At 55.5% G+C, this 26802-nt stretch overlaps 1 protein-coding gene across 10 annotated transcripts in view; it reads right to left on the bottom strand.

Moving 5' to 3' along the window:
- Positions 1-3741: 3741 nt before the first annotated feature.
- CTIF (cap binding complex dependent translation initiation factor) overlaps positions 3742-26802 on the bottom strand; it is a 292923-nt gene continuing 269862 nt past the window's right edge. For 9 of the 10 annotated variants that reach the window (XM_078435261.2, XM_078435259.2, XM_078435264.2 and 6 more), the window contains 2 exons: positions 9261-9314; positions 3742-7783 (listed from right to left, as the gene is read on the bottom strand). In XM_078435261.2, the coding sequence (XP_078291387.1) occupies positions 7568-7783; positions 9261-9314 (270 nt within the window). In that variant the 3' untranslated portion in view covers positions 3742-7567. Of the gene's footprint in view, positions 7784-9260; positions 9315-25256; positions 25464-26802 lie in introns of those variants that run through there. The other variant, XM_078435265.2, reaches the window with a different exon arrangement.

Raw genomic sequence — 26802 nt, 5'->3', positions numbered from 1 at the left:
TCTGACCCTCCCCCACCTTGCACTCTCTCTCTCTCTCAAAATAAATAAATAAACATTAAAAAACAACTTTTTAAATGTTTATTTATTTTTGAGACAGAGAGAGAGAGAGAGAGAGAGAGAGAGAGAGATCGTGAGCGGGGGAGGGGCAGAGAGAAAGGGAGCTACGGAATCCGAAGCAGGCTCCAGGCCGTCAGTACAGAGCCCGACGAGGGGCTCGAACTCACAAACCGTGAGATCGTGCCACGAGCTTCAGTCCGACGCTTAACCAACTGAGCCACCCAGGCGCCCCAAATAAATAAACATTTAAAAAAATGGAGTCAAAAATGTCTGTCATTTGGTAGAGCTATTATGAGGATCAGACAAGAATGTGTATTTGAAAACATGTATGGGGACCAGGCTGAGGATCCAGGATCCTGGGCACCTTTGTGCCCGAGTCCCCTTGCCCAGCTACGTGCCCAGCCCTGGCGGACACACCATTCAGCCATAATGGTTCTCTAAGCCTCGGTGTCCTCAGATGTAAAACAGGCAGAAAGAATTTATTTATTTCCTTCCCGGGGCTCCGGTGAGCCCGCACGAGGGTATGTGTGGGACAGTGCTGTGGACAGGAGCCACTGCTGGGTGGCGCTTGGATTCTCTGGGCCAGTCTCCTGGGTCAGGCACACGCAGCTGCTCGCGATGCGCCCCAGGCTGTGTGCCCAGCAGCCCATCTGGGGCAGAAGACGCACCATCGCATCCGCTTCCCAACAACTTGCCTGGAAGACTGCAGCGTGAGCTTCCCCGCTGGCCCCCTCCAGCCACCCTCCTCTGGCCTGCTCGCCCCGAGTTCAGCTGGGTGGCAGGGAAAGGTGAGACTCCTCCCTCAGGGACCATGTCCTCCCAGGGCCGATGCACGCATTAGGCACGGAAGCTAGGGCACCTGATACTTTCAGGGGCCCACAAAATATTTTCATTTAAGATCAGAATTCAGGGGCACCTGGGTGGTTAAGCGTCCGACTTCGCTCAGGTCACGATCTCACAGTTCACGAGTTCGAGCCCCACGCCTGGGCTCTGTGCTGATGGCTCAGAGCCTGGAGCCTGCTTCCGATGCTGTGTCTCCCTCTCTCTCTGCTCCTCCCCCACTCACACTCTGTCTCTCTCAAAGATAAATAAACATGAAAAGAAGTTAAAAGAAAGTGGACTGTTCCTACGAAAACTTGCTTTAGCTGCAAGGGCATAAAGTGAAGAAGCGATCGGCACTCATTTATATGGAGAATGTTTGAGCCTTCCTAGACACCGCCCCCCCCCCCCTCCCCAAACAAGCTTTTCAGAGAGCTTAGGACACATCTTGTTAAGGGATGCGTAAAATCAATCGGGATAAGACACAGATGCTCACAGACACGGTTCAAAGCTCTGGCGGTTGATGTTGAGATGCTGGGCGTGTTTCGAGAAGGAGGAGCCGGACAGCCCCACTCTCGCGGCTGGGGGTGGGGGGCACCTCCATCCTGGCTCAACGCTGAAGGCCGTTTTCACTTTTTGCTCGTTTTCACAACCCCGAAAATCGTCTTCAGATTTCTTTAGGTTAGGGAAAACCGGTACTGACGGAGGTCCTTCGTAAAGCGAAGTGGTCCGTGCGAACTTCCGGAAGCGGGTGGGACCTGTACCGCGGATGGAGGTGAGGAACGAGGCGTCATCGCCTGCTGTTCCTAGACGTTCAATGTGCATGCCTGTAACGGCTCTTCATGGTTATGTTTGTGCTACATTCCTGGACTATGGATGGCGGCCTTCAATACCTTTTCTCCCACTCAGCACATAGCACATGTGCAAGTGAGTAAGTGAGAGGGGCTCCCTAAGGCCAGAATTTGGAAACTGTGGTGTATACGGTGTCCTCTTCCAGTGCGTAGTTTGAGAAGTTGGCAGGCGATCCGGGTATCGACTCCACGCCTCGTAAGCGTCCCTCACCTCCCACCCACCTTGAGAGCCCCTGATGTGCTGTCAGTCCAAGGGGACAGTTGGCACATATTCCAATGGATGCTTTTACATAACAGTGTGAACTCTGCCGCATGGCTTGGTCTCCCCACCCCACCCAAATCCCTTGATTTGAGGCATTTCATCATGTGCCTTCTTCCCACTGACGCAGAGGGGAGCCTCCGTCGGCTGCCCGTGTGGTCCCAGCAGGCCGCTGACTGCTCTTTCTGACTGGTGTTACTGGCGGCTCCCTGGGGCCTCGCTCCGCAGCGGTCAGCTCAGAGGCTGCTGAGGACATGCTCGCCTTCTGGGCTCGGGAAAGGGGCCCCTGGCTCTCGCTCTGCCCCTGGCACTCCCGCGGACTGGCCCTTGGCTGTCGGTCAGTCACGCCAGCTCTCTGAGCCTTAGCCTTCTCATCTGTAAAATGGGGATCAAAAATACCCACCTACTTTACTGAACCACCTGAAACAGTGTATGGAAGGCCCCAAAGGCCCTGGGAGCTGTGGGGAAGACAGACCGTTAATACTGAGGCATAGCAACTTCTTCCCTCCCAATCTCTTCTTCTCCTGCCCTTTACCTTGGCGTGTAAAAGGCCCTTCCCAGTCGCGCATGTGGGTGTGTGTGCATACGTTCTAGCTTATTCATCCTAAATGGTCTTCTTCTCCCCCCCACTCCTACAGACCCCAGTATAAATGTAACCTACCCTCAGGAGGACGCACGGCACGTATCAGCAGAGATGGTGGTGAAATGCAAGACTGAAACATTTATTATTTAGACGATGGGTTTCACAGTTTTCAATAACTTAGAAGCTTCTGGAATCAGGATTAAGTCACGCCAGAAAAATCTGCTCTCCCTTTTTGTGACTAGCGTTCGGTAAGATGTCCCCACTCTCTCTCCCACCTTCAAACACCTTTCGCTTTGATCTCCGTTTTCTGCTTCTACACGTTTGCATTTTTGTAAACACTTTGGTTTGACGAATATCTCCATTGTTTAATTAAAATGTCATCTCCCCCTACCGATCTGTGCACTTCTGGCCGTCCCTGCACAGTGTCATGTGACTCAGTAATGGTCAGTGACCCATCTCAACGAGCCGTCACCAGGCTTCTGGGCTGGGCTGGCCACCATCTTGACCAGGCCAGGGACACAGGAAGGGGGTGGATGCGCTTGTCGCTGCCCTGAGGAGGTGAAAGGCTGGCAAGTTCTAGCCAGCGAGAACCCCCGAGGGGGATCTGTTACCAGGAGGCAGTGTCCCCAGCGTCTTGCCATCAGAGGGATTGTGCAAAACAAGGGACATATCATCACAGGAAAATAAATCACTGGGCCCTTTGAGGAAAGACTGGTTTCACCCACTGGGACTGGACAGCCACTTGCTGCTGACTTTTAGAAGCTTCTGGGCCCAAGCGTCAGTCTTTCTGAAATAAGTCAAATGCTCCAGTGATGTTTCTAAGGACGGAGTGGGTTTGGGGCGTGGGGTGGCCGGACGTGCAGCAGACCAAACCTTTAGTGCAAAAGCTATTTTCTGCAGGACCGGCCTAATCCTATGACTTTGGATAGGCCACGGTTCCCAGCCTGGGGGGGATGGGGGGCACAAGTGCCCTCCAGCCACATTCTCCGAACCACTCCTTCACAGCCTTCCCCGGGCCCCAGACCGTGCCCCGGCTCTCCAAGACGGCCAAACTGTGGGAAATGTTCTCATTAGCTCGTCGCCCGGGCAGGGGCTCATTGGCGGTGGAGGCCACAGAAGCCTTTGGGAAAGATTTCCTCTGCCGAACACACAGAGAACACAGATTCAGGGCATTTTTGGTTTTTGGTGTTTATTTTTTAAACCCACTTGTAGTTTGGGTTCAGCTGGAAAGCAGGACATACTGAGGGAGGGAAAGTGGTCGCGTGAGCAGGATTCTACTGCAGCTTTGGCGGGAAGCCCCAGGCCCCTGCTCCAGGGAGGTAGGTCCTATCGCCAGGCTCCCAGCTGGCTCAGGCGAGGTGGGCAGCCCTCTACGCCAGTGTCCCGAGCAGAGGAGAGCTGTCTTCTCTCTGATCTGCATCCTTAAAGGCCCAGGCAGAGGTCCCAACAGAGCGCCAGCAGCTGAGGGACAGGACTCCACCGGCAGGCCCTGAGAGCACTGGCCGGGTTCTGATGCCAGATAAGGGACTGGAACGTGGCGTCTGGGGGCGGCCCCGTGGGGCTGCTCCTCACGGCGGCCGGGCTGTCTGGGTTCCCGCCCCTGCAGCTGCCCAGGGCGCGATCAGGGGTACATTTCCCACACCCCCCCCTCCCTGTCCCTCAGAGAAAATAAAATAAAATAAAAATTAGAATAAATACCGACTCGGCCAACATTTACATTTACATGGATGGACAGGGCGATCCCTAAACCTTAAAGGTTTACAGACTGATTAAGGAAGGACGAACAGACGAGACTGGGTGTGGGGTAAGCATTCCCCACGGAGGATGGTGGGGCCCCCACCTTATCCAGGGGAGATTAGGAGCCTTCTTGGGGTTGCGGTCCCAGCGCTTAGGCAAAGCCACAAGGCCGAGGGGAGCAGGGCTGTGGTGAGCAGGCTGGCCGCCCGAGAGGAAAACAATGGCTATCTGGTCTTGACTGGCAGGGGGGACAGACCGAGACAGGATCAACATCAGATGGCCGGACTTCGCCTCTTTGCTGCGCCAAGAAAGCCGCGGGCGAGTAGGGAAAACAACACGAGCCTTAGAAATGCAATATCCAGTTTTGCCTCCCACCAAATACATTCAGAGGTCAACTTGGATATGGCCTTCCTCACTCAGCACAAGTGGGGGGGGGGTCTGGCCTAGGGAGAGGCTAGGGGGTCTGTGGGGAACCCACTTCTGCCCCCAGCTCCTGTCTGAGTAGTCTCCCACGGGAAGCTGCTTCAGAGTCACAGATTTTACGTTTCACTCTTATTTCCTTAAAAAAAAAAAGTTTCTTTTTTTTTTTAAACGTTTTCCTTCCATGTCTCAAAGAGTAGCAGCAACCTGCATTTAGAAAAACAGCTTAAACTGTTATTTGGATTGGCCAGGAAGCACTTTCAAGCAATGGAGATAAACTAGGCAAACCATACGTCTGGAGCCACCGTGACACGACACGTAATTAAAAATATATTTATATATGTATACATATTTATATCTTACTTCTTCATACTCTGGTCCTAACAGTCAAGGAGGGGTGGCCCTGAGGCAAGACCACCAAGGAGGCCGTTAGGAGGAAGAGGCATTGGGTCCATGGCGCCCGCGATGTCACGGGTCTCAGCTTTCCTGGGAACATCAGTCCCTGCATGCACGGTGTCTGGGGCCCCTTCGTGAAGCTTGCTCTCTGCCCCATGGAAGGAGCAGGAGACCCCGTTCCCCTGGGCCACTCTCTTCCTCTGGGGCCCTACTTCGTTCTCAGCAGATGTGCTCACAAACACACACACGCGCACACACACACACACACGCACACTGTGCACTCCGGGGGCGCTAGCCCATTTCAGCCCAGACACAGCTCTCCGGGGCCTTCCAGGGAGTGGCTGCGCGCCCTGCTGGGGCTGCCTGACTCCTCGAGACCACGATTTCCCCGGTGCCCTCTCTGAGCCCCCTAACTTCAGTCTAGCTCTTCTCTCAGGGCCTCCCATGGGGCCCCTGGTGTCCCGGGGCCCCAGCTTGGGCTGAAGGAGCCCACTGAGAAGGAAAGGCAGCAAGGAGAAGCTTGAAGAGGGGAGGAGGCAAAGGCCAGGGGCAGAGGCAGCACGGGCCTCTTGGAGGCTACTGACCCATTCCAGGTAAACCTGTGCCCCCCGACATGTGTCTCCAACACGCTCTTCCTTGGGCTTGGCAAAGGCTCCCATCCCGGGGCTGAAGGTCAGGTTGCAGCAGGTGGAGAAAGCCAGGGAGTACTGGGGGACCTGCCTGCTCCTCCAGACTTGGAGTCCACAAAGGGAAACCTCCAGCCCTCACCCCCTGGCCAGCCTGAGCGGACCAGGCAGCCAGGGCCCTCCAGTGACACAGGGAGTGACCAGCCTCAGTAAAGGGAGCTGCTGGGCTCTGAAGTCATTTTATGGGGGCTTATCAAAGTATGGGCTCCAGACCCCAGAGATGGGGCTATGCGGATGCCGTGACAACCTGGAAGCCAGCCTCCTAGAGCCTGACCCGCATCCTCCTCCAACAGAGAAGGGGCTCTTCCCAGGACCTGGCCCTTTCAAGAACCCCCAGCCTTGTTCCCAGCCTGGAAAGATCTGTCTGGCGGCCTCACCTAGTCACCCGACCGTTACGCTCAAGACTCAATGAACGCACCGTTCCCCACAGCTCAGGGGCTACAGTGCCCAGAGCCCTCCCGGAGCGCAGAGACCTTGGCTGTGGGGGGGGCCTGGGCTGTTGGGTCCTGCCTGTGATGAGGCCGGGGCAGCGGCACAGCCCATTTAGCCAGATGCCGAGTCCTGGGGAGCCAGGCAGTCCCCAACGGCCACATGCCCCCCCACTAAGCTTGGGACAAGACCCGTGTGTGGCGCGGGCAACATCACCTAGCATTTTGGCTTTAATTTGCCAGCCTCCTTCGGTGCCCCATTCACCACCAGGCCCCCGGGCCAGGATACACACTCCCGGGGGCCTGCGACAGTATCGGCCCATTGACACAGCACAGCTAGAATGAGAGAACAGGGGTACTGGAAGCCAAGGGCTGAGGACACAGGGTTCCAGCAGGACCCCCGCCGGGGCAGAAGTTTCCAATTACCCTAATTGGCTACTGGCAAGCTGTCTGTGGCTAGAATCCTTCCAGAGGGAGCCGGGTTTGATCTTCCACTAATCAGGGGGTCCTCGTGGCGCTGACTGTGTGATCACATCTCGGGCTCTTTTCATTGAGAGAGGAGACTTCAAAGCAGCTGACTTTTGAAAATAAAACAATAAAACACAAGAGTACAAGTAGGATTCGCCAACTCCAGCTCCCCTCCCTGCTCCCTGCCCCCTGGGCCCCCCCCCCCCCCCCCGAGGCTTGGGGGCCAAAAGGAGGACCTGGAAGCGGGGAGGGGGCAGCGTGAAGGTTAGGGGAGAAGCCTCCGTCCCCCAGCCCCCCCAGCTCGACCGTGGCGGACAAAGGCCGTCAATTACGGGCGGCTGGTGGGGACCCTGCCCGCCTTTGTCCTCCCGGACATCTGCTCTCTGTCGCCTGCTTGGCAGCAGTTGGCGACTGCGGCTGACAGCAGGAACAATGCAAGCCCGTCTCCGACCCACTTTTTCAGCCTTCTGAGGTCCTTTCTGACCCAAGCGGTACCCCGGCGTGCGGAGCTGCCAGGGCCTCAGCGGAGTCACAGAGATGAAACCCCTCGCACAAAGCCCTGCGGGGGACGCGTTTGATGGGAGGGGGCGGGGAGGAGCAGGAGTGGGGAGGGGCGATCGGGGCCACCATGAGAAAGAAACATGCTTCCCTTATTGGTGTGAACTGCCACATGCTTGGGGCTGGGGGGGCTCAGATGAGGGGCACTCCTTCCCGGTCTGGCTCCAGACTGGCCGCCGGCTCTGCCTGCTTTCCTCCCCATTTCTTTCTCCCGCCAGGGCCACCCCTGTCCTCCCGCCTGTCCATCTGGCCCTGTGTACCAGGGCCCCAGCTGCCCGCGGGCCGCCCGCCAGGCCCCCTGGCTGTCAGGCTGTCAGTTTCTGGATGGTTCTGTTGTAGTACTGCGTGATGGGGGGCGTCAGAGGGTTCCAGCTGTTGGCATGGAGCTCGATGACCTCCAGAAGCAGCGACCGGGTCAGCATGGACTCTGAGGGGCACAGCATCTTGTCGCGGGCGCTGGCCAGGAGCTCGGTCATCATCTCGGGCAGCTGCTCCTCCAGCAGCCGGCCTGTGCTCTGCAGCTGCGGGCAGAGAAGTGGGGGGTTAGGACCGGGCTTGGGCTCCGGAATGGCAAGCTGACCCACCTGGGTTAGAAGGGCTGGGGGCAGTGACAGGAAACCACTGGACTATCCCTCTGGAAGGTGCGGGCCCAGGCATCTGTGCCACAGGGAGAACAGGGAGGCCGGAGGGCAGAAATAGTCAACTGTGAGAGCCCACATTTAATGACCAATCTGCCGCAAGAAGAAGAGGGGTTAGGTCATTGCCTGCTGCCCAGGGCTAAAAAGAGCTCTCACCAGGACCATGCCTCTTCTGTCTTTCACCCAAGAGCTTTCCCTCCTCGACTACTGCCCACACCCTCAATGGTTGACCTGCTCCCTTCAAAGGTGATCAGGCTGCAGCATGTTAATTTTCACTTGCTATGATGTCTCTCTAGAAACGAGAGACCTGCGTGTCTCTGCGCAGAACCTGAGAGCAGGGATGAGGCCTCCTGTTCCTCTCCTTCCTTCTCTCCTGCCCCCAATCCCACCTCCCCTCCCCAGCACTGACCTCTGGCCACCCTTGTGACATGAAGTGTAGGAGGGAAACATGAACTGCGGCAGAAGGCCAGCCAGAGGGCCTGCCCCTGATGATGTTGAAAAGCCCCCATAGGGAAGAAGGAGTCCCAATCTTCTGCATCAGTGCAGCCCCTGCCATCCCCAAGTCCCATGTAAGGTACCCATTTGGAGCTCCACAAATGAACAGTGATTATCATGTAGACCTCAGGCCGTTGTCCAGAATCGCAGCACTTCTGGCCTCTGAGATCCTTGGGATGCGAGTAGCCTTGGAGGCTGGACAGAAGCCACCTGAGACGCATGCTCACGCAGCCCTGACGTGCCCTGGGGGCTCATGCTGGACGCGCCTGTCCTCACTGTACTCCATTCTAAATGGCTGGGCTGACTTCCCAGGGCAACGTTTGCCCCTGAGGGAGATCCCAGAGGAAGAGTTTCAATGAGTAGTGGCCACATTTTGGGCACAGGAGTGGCACCTCCTAAGGGGGTATTTTGAAGAAGGTGGTTGCCAACACGGGGCAGGGGGGCGGTTTCAAACCTCAGGCGCCTTCCGCAAACCCCATACCACCAAAGTCAAGGGAGATACTTGGGGGCGGGGGGGTCACATCACTTGGAATTTCTTAAGTCATTTGTGGGGCGTGCCTGGGCAAGAAGAAGGTGGTCTTGGGCACAGAAGCACAGTGGACAAGGCCAGCACGTGGTCCTTCTCTCTAGAGAAGCAGCCACCTCTCTCTCCAGCTAGTGGTGGGTCGGTCACTCTGTCCACATTTACTCTGGTTGGGGGTTGACAGTCCTGGATGCAGGAGTTCACGTCAACTCAGGAAGCCATTCCCCACCAGCCCTGTCTCCACACCTTCGCCGGGGACTTGTGCGTGTGTCCAGTGATCCTTACACAGCCACAACTGGCAGGTGTGAGGGGCACACCAGGTCTGAGGTCGGAGATGCTTACCTCCATCGAGCAGCACAGGACGGCGTCTTCCTTCACATCCTGAGATTGCAAGAGCTGTAGAAGAGAGAGGCAGAGAACGCTACTCAGGGTGTGGCGGGGAAGAGAGCCCACGAAGGTCAGAGGGCAGCAGGGACACGGCGATTTCTCTGGCAGGATTTGAACGGTTGGAGGACCACTGTGGGCATAGAGCCTGGGCCCCCAGGCCAGGTCAGAAGGTTGCGATTAGAGACCATGGCTTGGTAGCAAACACGCTGGGGTCATCAGCTGTAACACCTGGTCAGAGAAAATCCTCAGAGAAATGCAATGAGGGTAAAGACTTCCTGATGGGCGAGGGAGGCTCGGCCATGGTCTCAGGCACTCCTGGGCCCCGGCTAGAGGAAAGCTTCCAGAAACAAAGTGCTCTTCTGCAAAACCACAGCAGTGTTGACTTACCCAGAGGTTGGAATTGCTTCCTGACCAAGGCCATGGCCAGGCTGCTCAGTGCTGGGACTGGCCATGCCCTTGTCCAGGCTTCCCTTGGCCTCATCTTATTCTCTCTCTCTCTCAACTGAGATAGAATTCATATAACATCACGGGGCGCCTGGGTGGCTTCTGACTTTGGCTCGGGGCATGATCTCACGGTCCGTGGGTTCGAGCCCCATGTCGGGCTCTGTGCTGACAGCTCAGAGCCTGGAGCCTGCTTCGGATTCTGGGTCTCCCTCTCTCTCTGCCCCTCCCCCACTTACTCTCAACCCCATTGGCCACTTCTCCCTCTGTCCCCTTCCCCCTTGGTACATCTCCACCGCCATCCCTGCGACATTGATCACCGCATCCGCGGGATGACCCTGCACTTAGATGATCTGCCACGGATGACTTTTCCCTCTGCTGGAACTCTCCGTACTCACCCACTCTTCAAGGCCCACAGCACTTCCCAGCTTTCCTTGGAGACTCCTGGATCACCCCCAGCCCATGGTACCCCCCCCCCCCCCCCCCCCGCTCCTGCTTCTCACTGACTTCTCACCTGACGTCCCCAACCACTTGGCATTTCACACAAGTGAAGCCTGGGAGAGTGCTGTGCTCATCTTGGCCACCTCTAACACCTAGCCTAGGTCCTGGCAACCGTTGAGGATTTGCTAAATGTTGGTTGATAAGATTCATGCATTGTTTTTTGTTTTGAGTTTATTTATTTATTTTGAGAGAGTACACGGGTGGCGCAGAGAGAGAGGGAGAGAGGGAATCCCAAGCAAGCTCCGCACCATCAGTGCAGAGCCCAAGGTGGGGCTCGAACTCATGAACCGTGAGATCATGACCTGAGCTGACATCAGCAGCCAGACTGAGCCACCCAGACACCCCTGTTTTTTGTTTTAAAGGAAAGGTGGAGGGTGGGGAGAGCACCAGAGGAAGGCATTTTTAGGATGAGTATCCTCGTCCCCTGAACCAGAACTGGAGTCAAAGTCCTTGACGCGGGTGTGATGAGTTCAAGCACAGGTGACGCCACAGGGGGACTATTCCTATCGCTAGCTTGAAACCCAAATTCGATACATCCTCCTTGTCCCTCCCCTTCTCCTGTCATGTCCATCCACCCAGCCCAGGGGTCCCTCTTAGCAAGAGCCACAAGCATTCGCCTCAGGAGGGCTGAAGATTTAGGGCAAGCCTTGCCACGTGCCCAATGAGCGTGCAGGGCATCGAGGCCACAGCAGGCCCGGGCACAGGTCAGGGCCAGAGACACCAGGCCTCCTTCCCCTTTGTATCTGTCAGAACTGGGCTTGCGGCCGACACACCGGAATCGTTTTAGGATGAATGGACAGAGAGGTAGCCCTCGACCTGCTCGAATGAAAAGCAGGCGGAGAGCAAGGGACAGTCCAGGGGAGGAAATGGTGCAGGAGGCACAGAGGGACAGGCGTTGAGGCCGCTGGTGAACCTCTTCTACTCACTGCCACGGCTCTGACTCCAGACCTTCGTGCTCCCGTCACCCAGATTCTCGGCCACCACGGAGTTGCGGACCTCACTCTACCCCCTTGTTCAGGACTCTGCCCCAGTGTCACCTCTCCAGCCTGTGTGAAGCCGGCCGGCCCCGCTCACCTCCTGGCTTACTTCTCGCTGCCGCATAGCTCACCCCCGGACAAGTTGATACTTGTTGATACTTGTTGACACTTGTTGATACTTGGGTCTCCCCGCTAGAAGGCAAGCCCCACCAGGGCGGGGCCTCTGATTGGTCCCCGCACCGGCACAGCGCCTAGCACACAGGCTGCGACAGCCCGGAGGGCGGGCGGGCAAGGGCGGACGCGGCGAGGCCCCTCCCCCAAAGGTCACCCGGGTGCACACACTCGGAGAGGCGAGAGTGATGGGCACGTGGGTACCCCGCCCCACACACCCCTCTCGCCGGAGGGGACGCGACACAAAATTATAACCGATGTGGAAACGGAGGCTGGCGCAGGTCTCTAGACGGCAATTTGGTGATCGCGGTCAGAATAAATGGACCCGGACGCACGCACCACGACAGGGATACGCGGCTTTTGCTGCGCTATCACTACAGTAAAACTACCGTGCACCCACAGGGGGACGGGTTAAATAATTACAGTACACAGGCACAGTGGGACAGTCTGCAGCACACAGCTGTCCCTCCCCTTCTTTTTTTTTTTTTTTTTTAACATTTATTTATTTTTGAGACAGAGAGAGACAGAGCATGAATGGGGGAGGGTCAGAGAGAGAGGGAGACACAGAATCTGAAACAGGCTCCAGGCTCTGAGCTGTCAGCGCAGAGCCCGACGCGGGGCTCGAACTCATGGACCGCGAGATGGTGACCTGAGCCGAAGTCGGACGCTTAACCGACTGAGCCACCCAGGCGCCCCAGTCCCTCCCCTTCTTAAGCCAGTGTCTGCTTCTGGAGTTTTCTTGCCTCCCGGAGCTGCAGAGCCCCAAGGGGGAGGCAGGGGAGCCTTCTGCCAAGCCGGTGCCCGGTGGACCTTTGTGGGGGGCACACAGGGAAGGGCCTCCCTCAGTTACAGGACCCAGGAGGCTAGAGTGAAGACCAGGAAACAGGTTCTGGAAAAAGCCGGTGGAAGTGATTCACCTTGTAGCAGGTGTACCTAAGGCATGTGGTCCACACCCAACCCAGCTGCTCTGGAGGGGTGGGGGGGGGATGTTGGTTCGAACCCGGGGAGGGTCCTGTGGCTGTCTGGAATGGGATCAGCATGGGGATGTGGGCCTAGCCCCACTTATCTGCAGGGGACATAGGGACTCATATATATCAGGAGAGCTCTGTAAGGTTTGCTGGGGTTTCTTTCTGAAGGTACTTTGTTCCCTCACAGGTTTTCTGTAGTGCTTATTGGGAAACGATCCTTCAAACAACATTGTTGGTAGAAATCACAAGAAAGGTGGGGGGCAATCTGGTGAGAAGGGAACTCTTTGAGACGGAGTGCGTGCTGGCAGCTGGGTGGGGAAAGTGGGGGAGGGGGGCAGAACTGGCAGCTCGTGGGAAGAACAAGGTATGCTCTGGAAGCGTCTAGAACGCGGGGTGACGCATAGTAGGCGCTCAGTAGTGCTTGTTGTGTGTGTCACGTTGAAATGACCCTGGGAGCATGTTCTGTCCTGAGATTAGCCTCTTAGGGGTTCTAGGGACAAGTGAGGTACCTTTTTTAAAAAATTAAAAAAAAAATGTGTATTTAGTTTTGAGAGAGAGAAAGAGAGAGCAAGAGCAGGGGAGGGGCAGAGAGAGAGGGAGACAGAATCCGAAGCAGGTTCCAGGCTCTGAGCTGTCAGCACAGAGCCCGACGCGGACTTGAACTCACGAACCTCAAGATCATGACCTGAGCCGAAGTCGGACGCTTAACCGACTGAGCCACCCAGGTGCCCCAGGATGAGTAAGGTAACTTGATGGGAAGTACTAGTAAGCGTAAGGGCTGACAAGTACTCGATGTTCTGAAATGTGATTGATTGTCCCTCCGTGTGGCTGTCTGAACGGCTGACAGAACCACGTGGAAAGTTCTGGCCTGCCCTCTGCTCCCAGATGACAGTTGAGAACTCCAAAGCGGGGTCTGTGTCTTTCTTTCCTGCATCTTTGTGACTGGACTACTCCCTTCCAATCCCTCCTCCCCTCTTCGTGCCCAGACTACCCCCCACACCCTCCCCCTGCCTGGCTGTGTCCCTGGTGGCCCTGGCTCCTGGCTAGCTGGGCAGGGAACAGACTTAGGGAACGGGGGCGGGTAGCGGGGGACTCTGGAGGGTGAGGGTAGCTCCCCTGGGCCCTCAGGCAGAGCTACAGGCGGGTTCTCAACCCCAGAGCCTCTCCTTCAACCTTATCTTCCATTTGCTTGTTTGGGAAAGTCTGTGTGAAGCCAACAATCACAATGCGTGATAGGCCCTCTTGCAAGCGGCTTGCTGGGTTTGCTCAGGGAAGTGGGGGAGGACCGGGGTTGGTCATCACACTTTTCCTTCACAGTTGCAGGGTGCAAGGATACGAAGGGAATCTGCAGGGAGGCTGCAGACCGCTTCCTATTCTCCCTGCAAATGCTGTTCTGGCCTCTCATTACCAGCTTTTGAGAGTAGAGTCTCAGAACCCTAGTGCCGAAGGGGCTTTGGACAGCGTCCCTCCCAACCTCCCCAGAAGTCACACTCGGCTGCTCTTTGCGGTATGACAAGAGGCTGGCCTCCTCAACCAGGAGCCCTTGACACAAGTCCACAGGGGCTCCCCGCTGGGACCCCTTTCACTGTCCCTCTTAGAGGCTCTCATGCCTCTGGGTGATCTGTGGTTCCCCAAGAATCTGTCCCTACCTGTCGTTTGCAGGCAGCGGTCCAGGTGCAGGATCTTTCCACTCTTTTCTATCTTGGCCAAACTTACCTGTTCTGTGTTCCATGTCTTCAGGACTCTGCTTTTTCCCCAGTGACAGCTAGTGTTTGGATAAACAAATCTCTGCTGGAGTGTTGAGGAGGTCAATGAGCGCTCTTGTTTACGTATGCTCTATTTGGCACCTTCTGGAGACAATGCTTTTTTTTTTTTTTTAAGTCCCAGAGGAGTCTCAAGAAGCTGTGGCCATCCGAACAGGTACCTGTCCACCATGTTCACAACAGGCGAGAGGCAGAAGCAACTTGGGGGTCCGTGGAGGGATGGATGGATGAACTACTGCGGTCCATCCGTATGCAATGGAATGTTCTTCAGCCTTAACATGGAAGGAAATGCTGACCTGCGCTGCAACGTGGATAAATTTACCTCGCGGACACTACGCCGAGCGAAAAACAGTCACAAAAGGACAAATCCTGTCTGATTCCACTTCTTGAGTCAGAAGAGTCAAATTCGTAGAGACAGAAAGTAGAACGGGGGGGGGGGTCGGGGCGGGCACGAGCGGGGACTGGGGAGCCGGTGTTTCGTGGGGACGGCGTTGCAGGTCGGGAAGGAAGACAAAACGTTCTAGCGATGGATGGTGGCGATGTTGCACAACAGTGTGAAGGTGCCTAATGCCGCTTAGTTGTACGCTTGAAGACGGCCAGAGTGATCGATGTTATGTTATGCAAACTTTATCACAATAACAGAATGGTTAAAATAAGTAGCGACCGGGGCGGGCACTCTTTGGGTGGGCAGGCCATTCTCAGCCCAGGCAGGACTCTCCGGGAGAAAAGCTGCACCGATGGAGGAGGCAGGCTTGCCCCACGGGGGTGGGGAGTGGGGGCGGGCAGGTGGAAGGCCCTGGAGTGGGTGGGGAGGGGCGGCGCTCTCATCAAAGTCTCTGGCGTAGAAAGGGGTGTGGGCGGGCTGGGGCAGGCAAGCCACCCGCGCCCTCGAACAGCGAAATGTGTTTCTTGGATGAGAATCCAAGGCAATTGTGCGAGCCCACACAGTGTTTGTTCGGAAGCTAATGCATTCCTGTCCTATTGTCTCCACCGGAGACTTGTGGGCACACCCATCATATCCTCCCTTGGTGGGGGGGGAGAGGCCAAGGTGCTTGCAGTCAGCCTGTGGGAGGCCCGACAGCAACCAGGGAGAAAGGCACCCTGGTGGGAGCATCCTGGAGTCCCCTGGGGAAGGTCCACAGGGCTTGCAGGGATGTAACCCCGGTTGTTTGGGATGCCACGCTGTGGGGAGAGAAACCGTGCTGATGGGAGGGGCTGTAGGGCTGCCTTCCTTGGTGGGAGGGAAGCGAGTGCTGTAGATGGCGAATTCTTGCCTTTCCACGGAGGAGTGAGTGCCAACTTGAGGCAGGCTGGCCAGCCCGCCCTGACCACCCCAGCTCACCAACAGCCCAGGGTTTCAACCTTGTAGAACAAACCCACGATGTCTGGTGCAGCCGTAGCAAAAGCACAGCTCAGACCCCACCGGCAGGGGCCTCTCTCCCTCGGGGGTCCGGGGGTCGCGGAGGGTGTGGGGGGAGTGGCCACCACAGAGCACAGCCACGGTTTCAGAGAGCAGGCAGGCGATTGGCTGGTTTTCTGGAGAACACATTCATCGAGCCCTGATGGGCTGGCTGGGTCTACAGAAGGGCTAGGGATGTGGTGGGATAGGCTGCAAGTGTGGAAGACGTGGCAGGAAGGCGAGAGAGAAGAAAGAGCCAAGAGTGGCAGGGAGAGGTCTGCGGTGGCCATGGAAGCCACGTGCCAGGCACAAACACTGACGGTGGAGAGAGGGGGGAGGCGGGAGAGTGAGACGGAGCCAGAGGAGATGGCCGGGACACGTGGTGACCGGGCTGGGGAGCTGCACGTGGCCACCTGCCCCTAGGAGCCCCCTAGGGTAGAGACCCTCTATCCCGCGTCTCTGCACCTGCACCTATGGCCAGGTCTAGAGGACAGCACGGGGGCTGATGGTCATGATAATGACCCTGAGTCATCACAGAGATGGTCTATGATGTCTGGGTCTCCTCAGGGAGGCAGGAAAGGAGATAATCTATCCGAAAAAGGCTGTCATCAAAATTGTACAGCAGCCTTCGAGTCAGAAGACCTGCCCCTCACTAAGAGTAACCCCGGGCATGTCACTTTATCGCCCTGCACCTCAGTTTCCTCACCTGAGAAGAGGGATAATACCTGCCTCGAATTGTTTTGAGAGTCAAGTGAGATAACAATGTCTGTGAAAGAGCTTTGAAAAGTGCAAAGCTTGATCCAAATGCAAGGTGTGATTATTGTTATTAAATCTGTTTCTCTGTCAACACGGATCTTCCCTGAAGCTCTTGGCACACTCTGTGTACTGTCTCATTTACCCTCGTGACACTCTTGTGGAGACAGGGAAAGGCCATGGCATTATTATCTGTACCTAATAGACAAACTGAGGCATAGTGGGTGAAGTGGCTTGCACAAACTAGAGAGACAGCAAGTCTGAGAACTAGAGGATGCTCAAAAGTCCTGGGTCAGCATCCTCTGTCTTGGAGAATTATTTTAATTTCTCTCACCTTTGCTCATTCTCATTTTGCTGGTTGGAGGTCAGAATTCTTAATTTTATTGTCTGGTGACAATAATCAACCTGGGCCTTCACAAAATTGAATTGGTTTTACATATTCTTTGTTTGCATTGGCCATCACCTACCCACCCATCCACACATCCACTTACTCGGCCACCAATCCATTAGTGCATCTGTCCACCCAAGTATGCAATCATCCATCCACCAACAATCAATTTATCCATCCATCCTTCTATCTACCCACGTATCATGTATCCAACCAACCTTCCTTCCTTCTTTCCTTCCTTCCTTCCATCCAACCATCCATCCATCCATCCATCCATTCTTTCATCCATCTATATACCCACTCACCTACTTACCCTTCCTTCCTCACCTACTTATCCATCATCCATCCATCCTCCCTCCCTTCCTTCCTTCCTCCCTTCCTTCCTTCCTCCCTTCCTTCCATCCTTCTATCCATCTAGTCATCTTTTCAACAACATTCATGGAACACCTACCTTGTGCTAAACATCGTGTAACTACAGGGGCAACAAGAAGAATAAGACCGGGAGCTCATAGTCTAGTAGGGGGAAATTGAGAGACTGTGCTAGGTACGTGGGATTGAAGCACGGGATGGAGTGGTGGTGATGGAGAACGTGCATGTGGTGTAAGAAGCAGCATATGGCAGATGCACAAGAGCAAAAAACCAAACGAACAAAAAACGAAAAAACAAAAACCCAAAAAACAGCAAACACCCATGAACTAGCAGAGTGCACTGGTGAATAACAAGTATCTCAAGATGCTCAAATATATAGTGTTGGCGGAGAGAGAGAACCTGATGACAAAAGAGGCAAGGGCCACATCCTATAGGGCTCTAGATGCCATGCTACTGCATTTGGGTCTTATCCTAAGGCACTGGAGAGCCACTGAGAGATTTTAAACTACAGAGTACATTTTGGAAGGATCCTTTCTTGCACAGCGTGGCGAACAGACCAGAGCTGGCAGAGTGGTGGGGTACTGCAGGCAAGGGGACAGTAAGGAGGCTGCTGTGAGAAAATACGGTGCCTTGAATTGAGGTGGGAAAAAATGGGAGGACACGTGTTTAGGAGGCAGAAGTGAGGGTGAGGAAAAGGACGATATAGAAGACGGGTCGTCCCCAGGTTTGGGGCTTGGCCAACTGGATAAATGCGGGTGTCACCAATGATCGTAGGAAGGCATGATGAGTTGGTCTGGGGGGATGTGAAGGAGTTCGGCGTTAGAAATATTGAGTCCATGGTCCTTGGGGCCGATCAGGGAAGATAACTCATGGGAGACTGGCTATCCGAGATCATCGGTGCCAGGTCAAGGCCGCAGGTGCTTGTGAGAAGAGAAGGTCCAGGTGAGAAGAGAAGAGGGTAAGGGCTCCAAACCTGGAGAGAGAGCCACATCTAAAGAGTGGTGGGGGAAGAAGAACCCCTGAAGGAGCACGAGGACAGTCAGAGAGCCAAGAGGAATAGAAGAAGGTGATGCCACAGAAGCCAGGAGAATTCTGAGAAGTACAAGGTCAGCCGTGTCAAATGCTCAAGAGAGGTCATGTAAGATGAACAAAGACCAGGGCGCCTTGGACCTGGTGATTAGGAGGGCACGGGTGATCTTTGCCATGATGACCTCAGAGCAGGGGTAGGGACAGGTGGAGGCCCGGGTCACATGGGGCTGGAGAAGGAGAGGGAGGTCGGGAGGTGGAAGATAGCGAGGGGACCCATTTTTTTCTTTTCCTTTGTGGGTTTCTGCTTTTCTCTGTCTCTCGCTCTTTTTCTCCTCTTCCTTCCTCCCTCCCTCCCTCCTCCCCCTCTGTCTTTTTCTTTTTGAACTTGAGAAAAGGGGTAGAACCCCCGTGCCAGGGTGGAGGGGGGTGGTTGTTACAGCGGGAGAGGCGGAGGTGAGAGGGTAGAAGGCAGGAAAAAAAGGGAAAATCAGAGGAGAGGAGGACACCGTGTGCAGAGATGAGCCTTAAATAAGCAAAGTGGTACCGTTGCACATCTGCTGACGTGGAAGGCAGGGGTGAGGGTGGCTGCAGACACAGGTACACGGATGTGTAAGGGCTCACGCTGCCCAGCCTGTCAGGGTGGCTACGAAATCAGTTTGTGCCATGTTCCTCACTCAGTCTCAGCGCTCTGCGCCGGCCTGCATCTCAGCCATCCCCAGGAGAGGGGGATTTGCCCCAAATATCACCATTCCACTTGCCTAATAAGGAGCCCTGTATGGCAGCTATGGTCGGATGTCAAGGAAATTCATGGTTCTGTCCTGGACTTCGGTCCAAGCTTATGCCCTGTGGTCTGGCTGTCAGCCCTCCTAGCTGAGGCGGGCAGGCGGGCAGGCACCCTAACTGTGGACCAGGCGCCCTGGAGGGAATAATTAGCCTCCTTCCTGCAGAGTTTGCAAACCGCCTTGTACAAAGTGGCCACAGTAAATGTCACATATGTCACATGGGGGAATGCTTCATCCCACGGCTGGCCCCAGGGGGCCGGAAACGTAATCTGGGGCTCAGAGCAGACACTGAATCCTGCAGTCATCGGAGCCAGAGGATGGGGCCACGGCTCCAGTGGGTCCTCCTGGGAGCCAAGCCCTAGCCAGTGGCCTGCACAGGAGGGGAGTTCTGCTCACAGCGTCCCTGCAGCCATAAGTTCCCAGGACCCTAGGTCAGGGTTGGAAACCACAGGGATGTTGGCCATGACTGCTGTCAACACCTCCCAGCTTCTTCTTTAGTGCCCTTCCTTCCCCTTCTATAAGCCTTGCCTGTCCCCTCTGTGGCTCATTTTGCGTTCACTTCCCGGGCATCGTGGATCTCTCCTAAAGGATGAATGGAGAATGCCCGAGGCAGCTCTGAGGTTTTACCTTTCCCGAAGGTGTCTCCTGAGGACTGACCAATACCTTCCGGGTCCTCGATCATCCCCTGGCTTACGTTTTTTGAATGCTTGCTCTGCACGGGAAGCTCTGCACCGTGTGTATGTTTCAAGACCCACTTTATCCTTTCTCCAGTTTATCTGCGTTAGACACCCACTGTAGTATCTTCATTTATAGCTGCAGAAACTGAGGCACGTAGAGTGGGGTGACTTCCCGCCAGTAATGGAAAACCAGGGTTTGACCCCAGGACTCATCTGCCCCCGTAGCCAAATGACATAACCATTGCTCCGCCAGCAAGTCCCACATAAACAAGGCTGGTGGTGGTGGTGGTGGGGGGGGGTGGTCAGTGAAAAGTGGAGGGACCATGCACCGCCCTCTTCCTGGGATGGTTCTGGTTTTCACTTGCCATCCCGAAATAATTAGTAATAGTGTCCCCTTTGCTCACTAAAGGCCCCTGACTTGCGTGGTACCTTATACAGTCACCTAGACAAGGGAAAGGGTATTGAGGGGTTGGGGGCCCCCCAGATTATCAGCTGATCTCTAGTCTATTCCATTTCCCTTCCTTGTGCTCAGCGCCCCTCTTTATAAAGTGAGTGCATGAGTGCTGCTGCCCATCTGAGGGGTTCTGCTGGGGGGTGGGGAGAGGGGCTCTGAAGGTGACAAAGCGTCCTACTCCTTGTGACGTGGTTGTCATTGCAGGGGATCATGACTCCTCCTGCAGGGCCTCACCTGAACCTGCCAGCATTAACCGCTCCCCAAGGACGCAGACGGAACAAGATGCAATGATGATAATGGACGCCCTGTCCATCGCTCTCTGCTGGAGCGTCGGGGCCTTGCGGAGGGCAGTTGGAGGACAGGCAGATGGAAAAGCAGTTATTCTGCAAGCTTCCCCAGGGGAACTTGGCCAAGAATGCCTGGCCTGGAGGCACTGGGTGTTGGGTGGCACCTGGGACCTTCACCCCTTCATGTTACGCTATAGACACCCCTCTGAAGGAAAGACTGCATTTTGTGTCTGACTCAGCACGAAACGGTTCCCTGAGACAGGAGGAGGGGTTTGGGCTGGCTGGGGGCCAGGCCTGGGGCTCTGGGTGGTGGGCAGAAGCCCCTCATGGGCTGGTCTCTGCACCCATAGATTACTCTCCTGGTGCCCGCCAGGCTGGGACCCCCGGCAGGCACAAGGAGAAGTCAGGGCACAATGCCATCTGCTCTTAGCTGGGCCTCTCCCAGCCCCTGGCCCCTGGCCCCGCACCGCACCCCCCCCCCCCAACCTCCACCCACCTGAGGCCTGGACTTGACCTTGCTGGCTTCGTGGGGGGAGGGTGTGATAAGCGTCTTGGTGGAGGGAACTAGCTGCCTGCAAAGGCATTTTCCGCTCTCTAAAGTAAACAATCAAACAGGAAATTAATCGAGAAACCCACATCAACGGAAGGTTCAGGTTGTGATTTTCACAGCCCCAGAGCCAGGAAATTCAAAGTTATAGTTCCCATAGCAACTGGCCTGTAGACTCTGCCACTAGCGCTGGGCTGGAACGAGACCCCGAGGGGTCAACGAGGCCAGCCCCCTGCCTCTAGGAAGCACCGCCCAACGTCAAGTCTGAATGTGGACTGCTCTTCGGAGGTGGGCCATGAAGCCTGGAAAGGAGTTCAGAGTTGCAAGGCCATGGTTCCACTTGAGCTCTCACAGCAACAAGCCTTGTAAACTGCGCAATGAGCTGACATCTCGGGGCTTCGTTTTTCTATATTCCCATATTCCAACGATTATTCCCATAATCTCGGAAGTGAGAGGAATACTCAGGCCTGTAAGACACTCAAGGGAGTAGCATGTGTGCTTGTTCTCTCATTTCTTGTTCTCTTCTGCCCCATAATGGCCCTCCACCTTCAACCCAATCACCCCTGAACCTTGCGATTGCCCTTTGCACTGCCCACCGCACCCCCCCGCCCCCCGCCGGCCCATCACTGTTTTCCCTCCAAGTAGCATCTCAATCAATTGCCAGTTCCAAGAACTTTCAGAGCAGACACCAAGGTGGCTCCATTTAGTGGGCGCTGTTCTCCTCAACCTGCCCCCCTCCCTTTCTGGACCAAATATATAATATTCTAATATTAGGGCAATGCATACCTACTGCTTCCCTGACTGATAGCCAGGTGGATTACATGGAACCAGAGGCAAGCCCTCCCCCTTCAAGTATGTGGGGGCCAAGGAGGGGGGTTGTGTATCTTGGGTGGGGTTTTCTTTTGTGTGTGACTAGTGAGGAGTCCCCGCCTGGCAGGAAAGGAGATAAGGGCGTTGGAGCTCAACGGAGAAGGAAACAGTCTGGAATCCTTCCCCAAGAGTCACCCTGCCTTCCCACCCGAGATGACCACCAGTGGCCGGCTGGTCTTATCCGTGTGGTTCTGCAGCCCAGTCCCAGGGACCCTTGTGACCACATTAGCTGAGGCAGGAGCGGGTGCTCCCTGGGCACCAGGCCTGCGGCAGAGGGTGCCTGGCCCGCCTGCCCGCCCGCCAGCCTGGCCCTGGAGCCAGCGCTGTGAACTGAGCAAAGCAGTGGAAAGACAGAAGTGGCGCCTGCTGGAAAGCAGACAGAGAGCCTCCTTGATTTCCTAACAGGCCTAGCCGCGTGCCAGGGGCTGATCGGCCAGCCCAGAGTGCCCAGCCTCGCTTGCGAAACAGTCCTTTCCTCCTTCCCGGTGGCCGAGCCACTGTCCAGCCACTCGAGTCCCTGAGGCAAGGCCTCTCCTCATCCCTACCGCCTTCCTGCCTTCCCCCGTGTTTCAACACAGAATTCGGTGGGCAGGTCGGGGAAGACAGGACTCCTCCTGGGGGTGCGAGATCTTTCCTTTCCTAGATCAAGACATTTAATCAGGAAGAAGGGTGGTGGGGAGGTGACTGCTTTCTCTGCTGGTTTCTGCAGTCCCAGAGGGAAACTTGCGGAGGGCTCTGTCACAGACGGTGACGCTCCAGCTTCAGCAGAAAGGGGTCCCCACTGCAGAGCCCAGCAGCTGCTGTAGCTCTGCCCGCCCCCACCAACTAACTGTTCGGGCACACAGTTCTCTGAAGGGCCTCGCCAGCCCACCTTCCCACAAGCCCGGGAAGGAGCTGCTTACAAGGTTCTCCACAGTGTGGCAGGTCAACCAGGCGTCCCTCCCGCCAATGTCAGACTTTACAGGGTATGTGAGTGGGGGAGGGCACGGGTAACCAGCCAGGGGGCCTCGAGGACCTGGAGAAAGGGCACACCTGCCCCTTACCCTGCTGCGGAGCATGGGATTCTGAAGAAACCCTCGCTCAACACACGTCTTCTCCAGCGTGATCATCTTGGCAGGCTGTATTTAAGAATATGTGCCTGCTGGAGGCCGGTTTCCAGACAGAGGGTGCCAGTCTTCCGGGGTGGGGGCGGGGGGGAGGAGTCTGAAGCTGTAGCCCAGAAGCTGGGCCGGAGGTCCGTCCCTGGGTGAGGAGGCTTAGCTGGTTCCACGGTGGGTTTGGGTGCAAGGCAGTAACCAAGCACCAACTGGGCAGGGACAGCTGGGCCTGGGACAAGCTTAAGCAGAGAATAATAGGCCTGTGCTAAAGGCATAATTAGCATTTGTACTCGGAGTGGCAGCCACCCCACAGAGGGACAGACAGGCCTGGGCTGAGAAAAGGGCCTGGGGCTGCCTGGGGACGGCAGAAAGGATTCACTAAGTACTCTCTGCCAAGTCTAAGGTTGGAGATAAGAGCATTTAATTGGCACCTGGAAGTTTGTTTGGCTTTGGAGCCTTACCCTTAGCAGAATAGAAACTGTCATACTGGGGCAACCCTATTTCTAAACTCTATTTCTAAATCTTTTTGGAGGAGTGCGCCTGCCGGCCAATAGTATTATTATTATTATTTTTAATATGAAATTTATTGTCAAATTGGTTTCCATACAACACCCAGGGCTCCTCCCAACAGGTGCCCTCCTCCATGCCCATCCCCCCCCCCCGCCCCCCCCACCCCCCATCAACCCTCAGTTTATTCTCAGTTTTGCCAATAGTATTATGCATGCACTCTCACCGGGTCACCTGAGGGGTTTGGGAGGGGATAAAGTGTTTAGCCTGGGGTGGGGGGTGGTGGTGGAGTGGCTCAGGCCCTGGCTGCTGGCCACTTCCACCCCTGGGGCCCTACCGCCTTCTCCTCCCTTTCACAGACCTCCAGACCAGCCAAAGCCATCTGTTCACAGGCTTCTGAACACGTCTTGTCCTTATCTGTGAGGACGACGAGGAGCAAACCCCACCCTGACTCCATTTACTGTCTCCTGAGACAAGACCTTCCTCCTCCCAGCTTTCCCTGACCTCCTCCCCTAATCTCTATAACCAGAAGCTTCTGGGTTCACAGCCTGGGGGCAACTATTTGGTTCTAGCTAGTTCTAGGTCTAGTCTAGGGTCTACCTAGACTAGTTTTGACTCACACAGGACCTTGTGTCCAGCTGGCCCTCTCAGAAGAAATGCAGACTGGATTTGAAGGAAAGCCTGTGCTGGCTGGGGTAAAGCCACTCAGAAGGGCCCCTCTGTTTCCTGGGATGCAGCCACCCAGGCACATAACCGGCCCAGAGCACGGCAGGTCTTGTACCTCCTCCAGGGAGCCTGAAGGGACAGCAACCACTTTTTCATTCATTCATTCATTCATTCATTCAATCAACAAGGAGGCATGAATCCTTTCCTCGTGGATTTACCAGTGTGGTTGGGAGGACAGACATGGCTCAAGCAGATCAGTGATGGGAACCAAGGCTGGAAGGTGAGGCTGCCTGGGTTCGAATCCAGACTCAGCCCCCCACTAATCATGTTGCACCATTCGCTTCTCTGTGTCTCAGTTTCCTCATCTGGAAACTGGGCTAGGATTAAGTGCGGTCACCGAGGACCCATGTTTAGAATAGCAGCTGGCACACACGAAGAGCAGCTCCATCAGTGGCAGCCCCTCTTACTGAGGGGGCCGCGTGTGGCACAGAACCGAGGGTGCCGTGGGGGTGAGTGGTGGGAAGGACCGTCCTCACCTGGGTGGGGAGAGGAGCCCAGGGGAGATCTCCTCGGGAGAGAGCTTTGCGGTGACCCCGTAAGGTCAAGCTAGGGAAAGAGTGGGGTCAGGAGAGGGATGGGGAAGAACATTCCAAACAGTGAGAAAGATCACCCTCAAGAAACCTGTGAGCCTGGAGTACGGAGAGACGGGGGTGAGCCCAGTTAGAAGGCTGGTGGGCTAATTCAGGCGAAAGGGGACCTTGGCCTCACGAGCTGTGGCCAGGCAGAAACATGGTAGTCAGAGCTGAGATCCGGGTAAGAGCTGCTGCCCACAGATCCTGCCAATTAGTGGGGCAGAGGGTGGTGGTATCTTCTCTGGTAGCAGGAGATGGGTTCCATTAGGTGCTCCTGAGTTTGCGGGGGTCTGTGGGTGGCCCTGGGGGGGGGGTGGTGCGTGTCAGGTGGATGAACCCAGGCCTGGAGATGTAGATCTAGTCTGTACAGGTCAAGTTTGGGGGCTGCTGCTGCCGTGGGAATCTGCCTGTGACCAACATGGGCTTTGGGACTTGCACCTGGGGCCCCATTCCTGGCTCACCACGAGCTACGGTCGCCTGTCCTCTGGTAAGTCCCAAAGCACATCGACTTCTCCAGGTTCTGGTTAAGAGAACACCAAAGGAAGTTGCGGAGAAGACCTTGCAGGTGAACACAGGCCGAAAGCAAAGGCTCCTACACGAAAAGTTTGGGAAATACCTCCACCTGGCACGTAAAAATGACACGAAATTCAAATTTCAGCGTCGATCAATACGGTTTTGTTGGAACACAATCCTCTCATTGGTTTACACGTCCCCGACAGCTACTTTCTTGCTACGCTGGGCTGGCAGAGCTGAGGGCTGAGCCGGGCTCTGAATTTCGCAACAAGGTGATTTCAACAAGGACTGTACTGTTGGCTTGAAGGGGCAGAAGCAATCCAGACAGACAGCATGTAGAGAGACAATTCTTTGGAAAACTCTGGCTCTGTAGGGAAGAGAGACATGGGGTGGTTCCCGAAGGGGAATGCGGGGTCAAGGGAAGGCTCTCCTTCCTCAGGTGGGTTTGGTGGGCTGCAGAGAAGAAGGAAACCATCAAGAGAGTGGGAAGCATGGGATGCGGGAGGCAGAAAAGAAACCGGTTGGAGGGAAGCCTACAGGAGAGAGGGGATGGGACGGGCAGTGCTCTGGAACCACGGGTGTGCTGAGCAGGGCCGCTGCCCTGGTGGACAGGCTATCCACAGTAGGCCAGACCAAGGCAGGGCCGCCATTGCTGTGAAGAGGCCGGAGACGGCCTGTGGGTGCCGTGAGATAACGAAAGAAAGCAAAAGTTCCGCGGGCCAATTTAGATAGCAGTTTGGGTCAAAAAGAAAGATACTTAAATCTGGCCTTCAGATCATGCTCACATCATACCCCGCTATTTGTGCTTGTATATAAATTGCTCGCTCTTCAAGCCATACGCTTATGCCACTCCAGAGTTACGTGGAAAAATCCCCAACGGGGTGATTTTATGTTGTATTTCTACTTTTCTCAGCGGAACATTTTTGTGAGAGAACTTCTGGTTGAAGCATCACACGTGCAAAAAGGCACAACACATCCTAAGGACGCGGTTAGATGAACTTTCGCACGGGGAATACGCCTGTGCTACCGATGGCCCCAGCAACAGCTAGAACCTGGGTCATACCCCACAGGCTTCTTGTGCCCTTCGTTTCACCGCCCCTCCCCTAGGGTCACCGCAATCCTGCTTATTACCACAGCTTAGTGTTACCTGTTTTAACTCCCGTGCCCCCGGCATTTAAATTTGAAGCAAACATACAGTCCCTGCAGGTAGTTCCTGTGCGGCCCTTGCTCGCCTGGTGGTCACTCTGAGACCTCCACCCATTCTTGGTTTCCCTACTCTGGGTTTTTGTTCAGAGGATATCATCTGATTCTGGAACTGGTGAGACAGCTAGGCTAGGCACAGGTTTCAGGGCCGAGGAAATGGAAGTTTGGGTTGGAATCAGATGATGTCCAGTGTGCCCAAGATCATACCTAAGGAGCAGGGAGTTGATTCTCAAGTCTAGGAATCTGTCACCAGAGTTTGGTGCTGTCTAATGTGTTGTGTTTGCAGACATGGGTCCCTTAGCTTTTCTGGAGCACGGAACTCTTTGAAGGTCTGATGGAAACTTTGGCACCTCTCCCAGGAAAATGCCCATCTACACACGTTCACAGATGTCAGCATCCGATTTCAGTGGGTTCCCAGACGCTGAAGGCCACCCAAGGGCCCCCGATACAAACCTCTGACATGGCCTTACACACGCCAACCTGAATCACCACTGAAAATGTCA

Source organism: Panthera onca, chromosome D3 (assembly GCF_046562875.1).
Source record: "Panthera onca isolate mPanOnc1 chromosome D3, mPanOnc1 haplotype 2, whole genome shotgun sequence".
Taxonomy (NCBI): domain Eukaryota; kingdom Metazoa; phylum Chordata; class Mammalia; order Carnivora; family Felidae; genus Panthera; species Panthera onca.
This window is presented reverse-complemented; position numbering and strand designations above follow the sequence as displayed.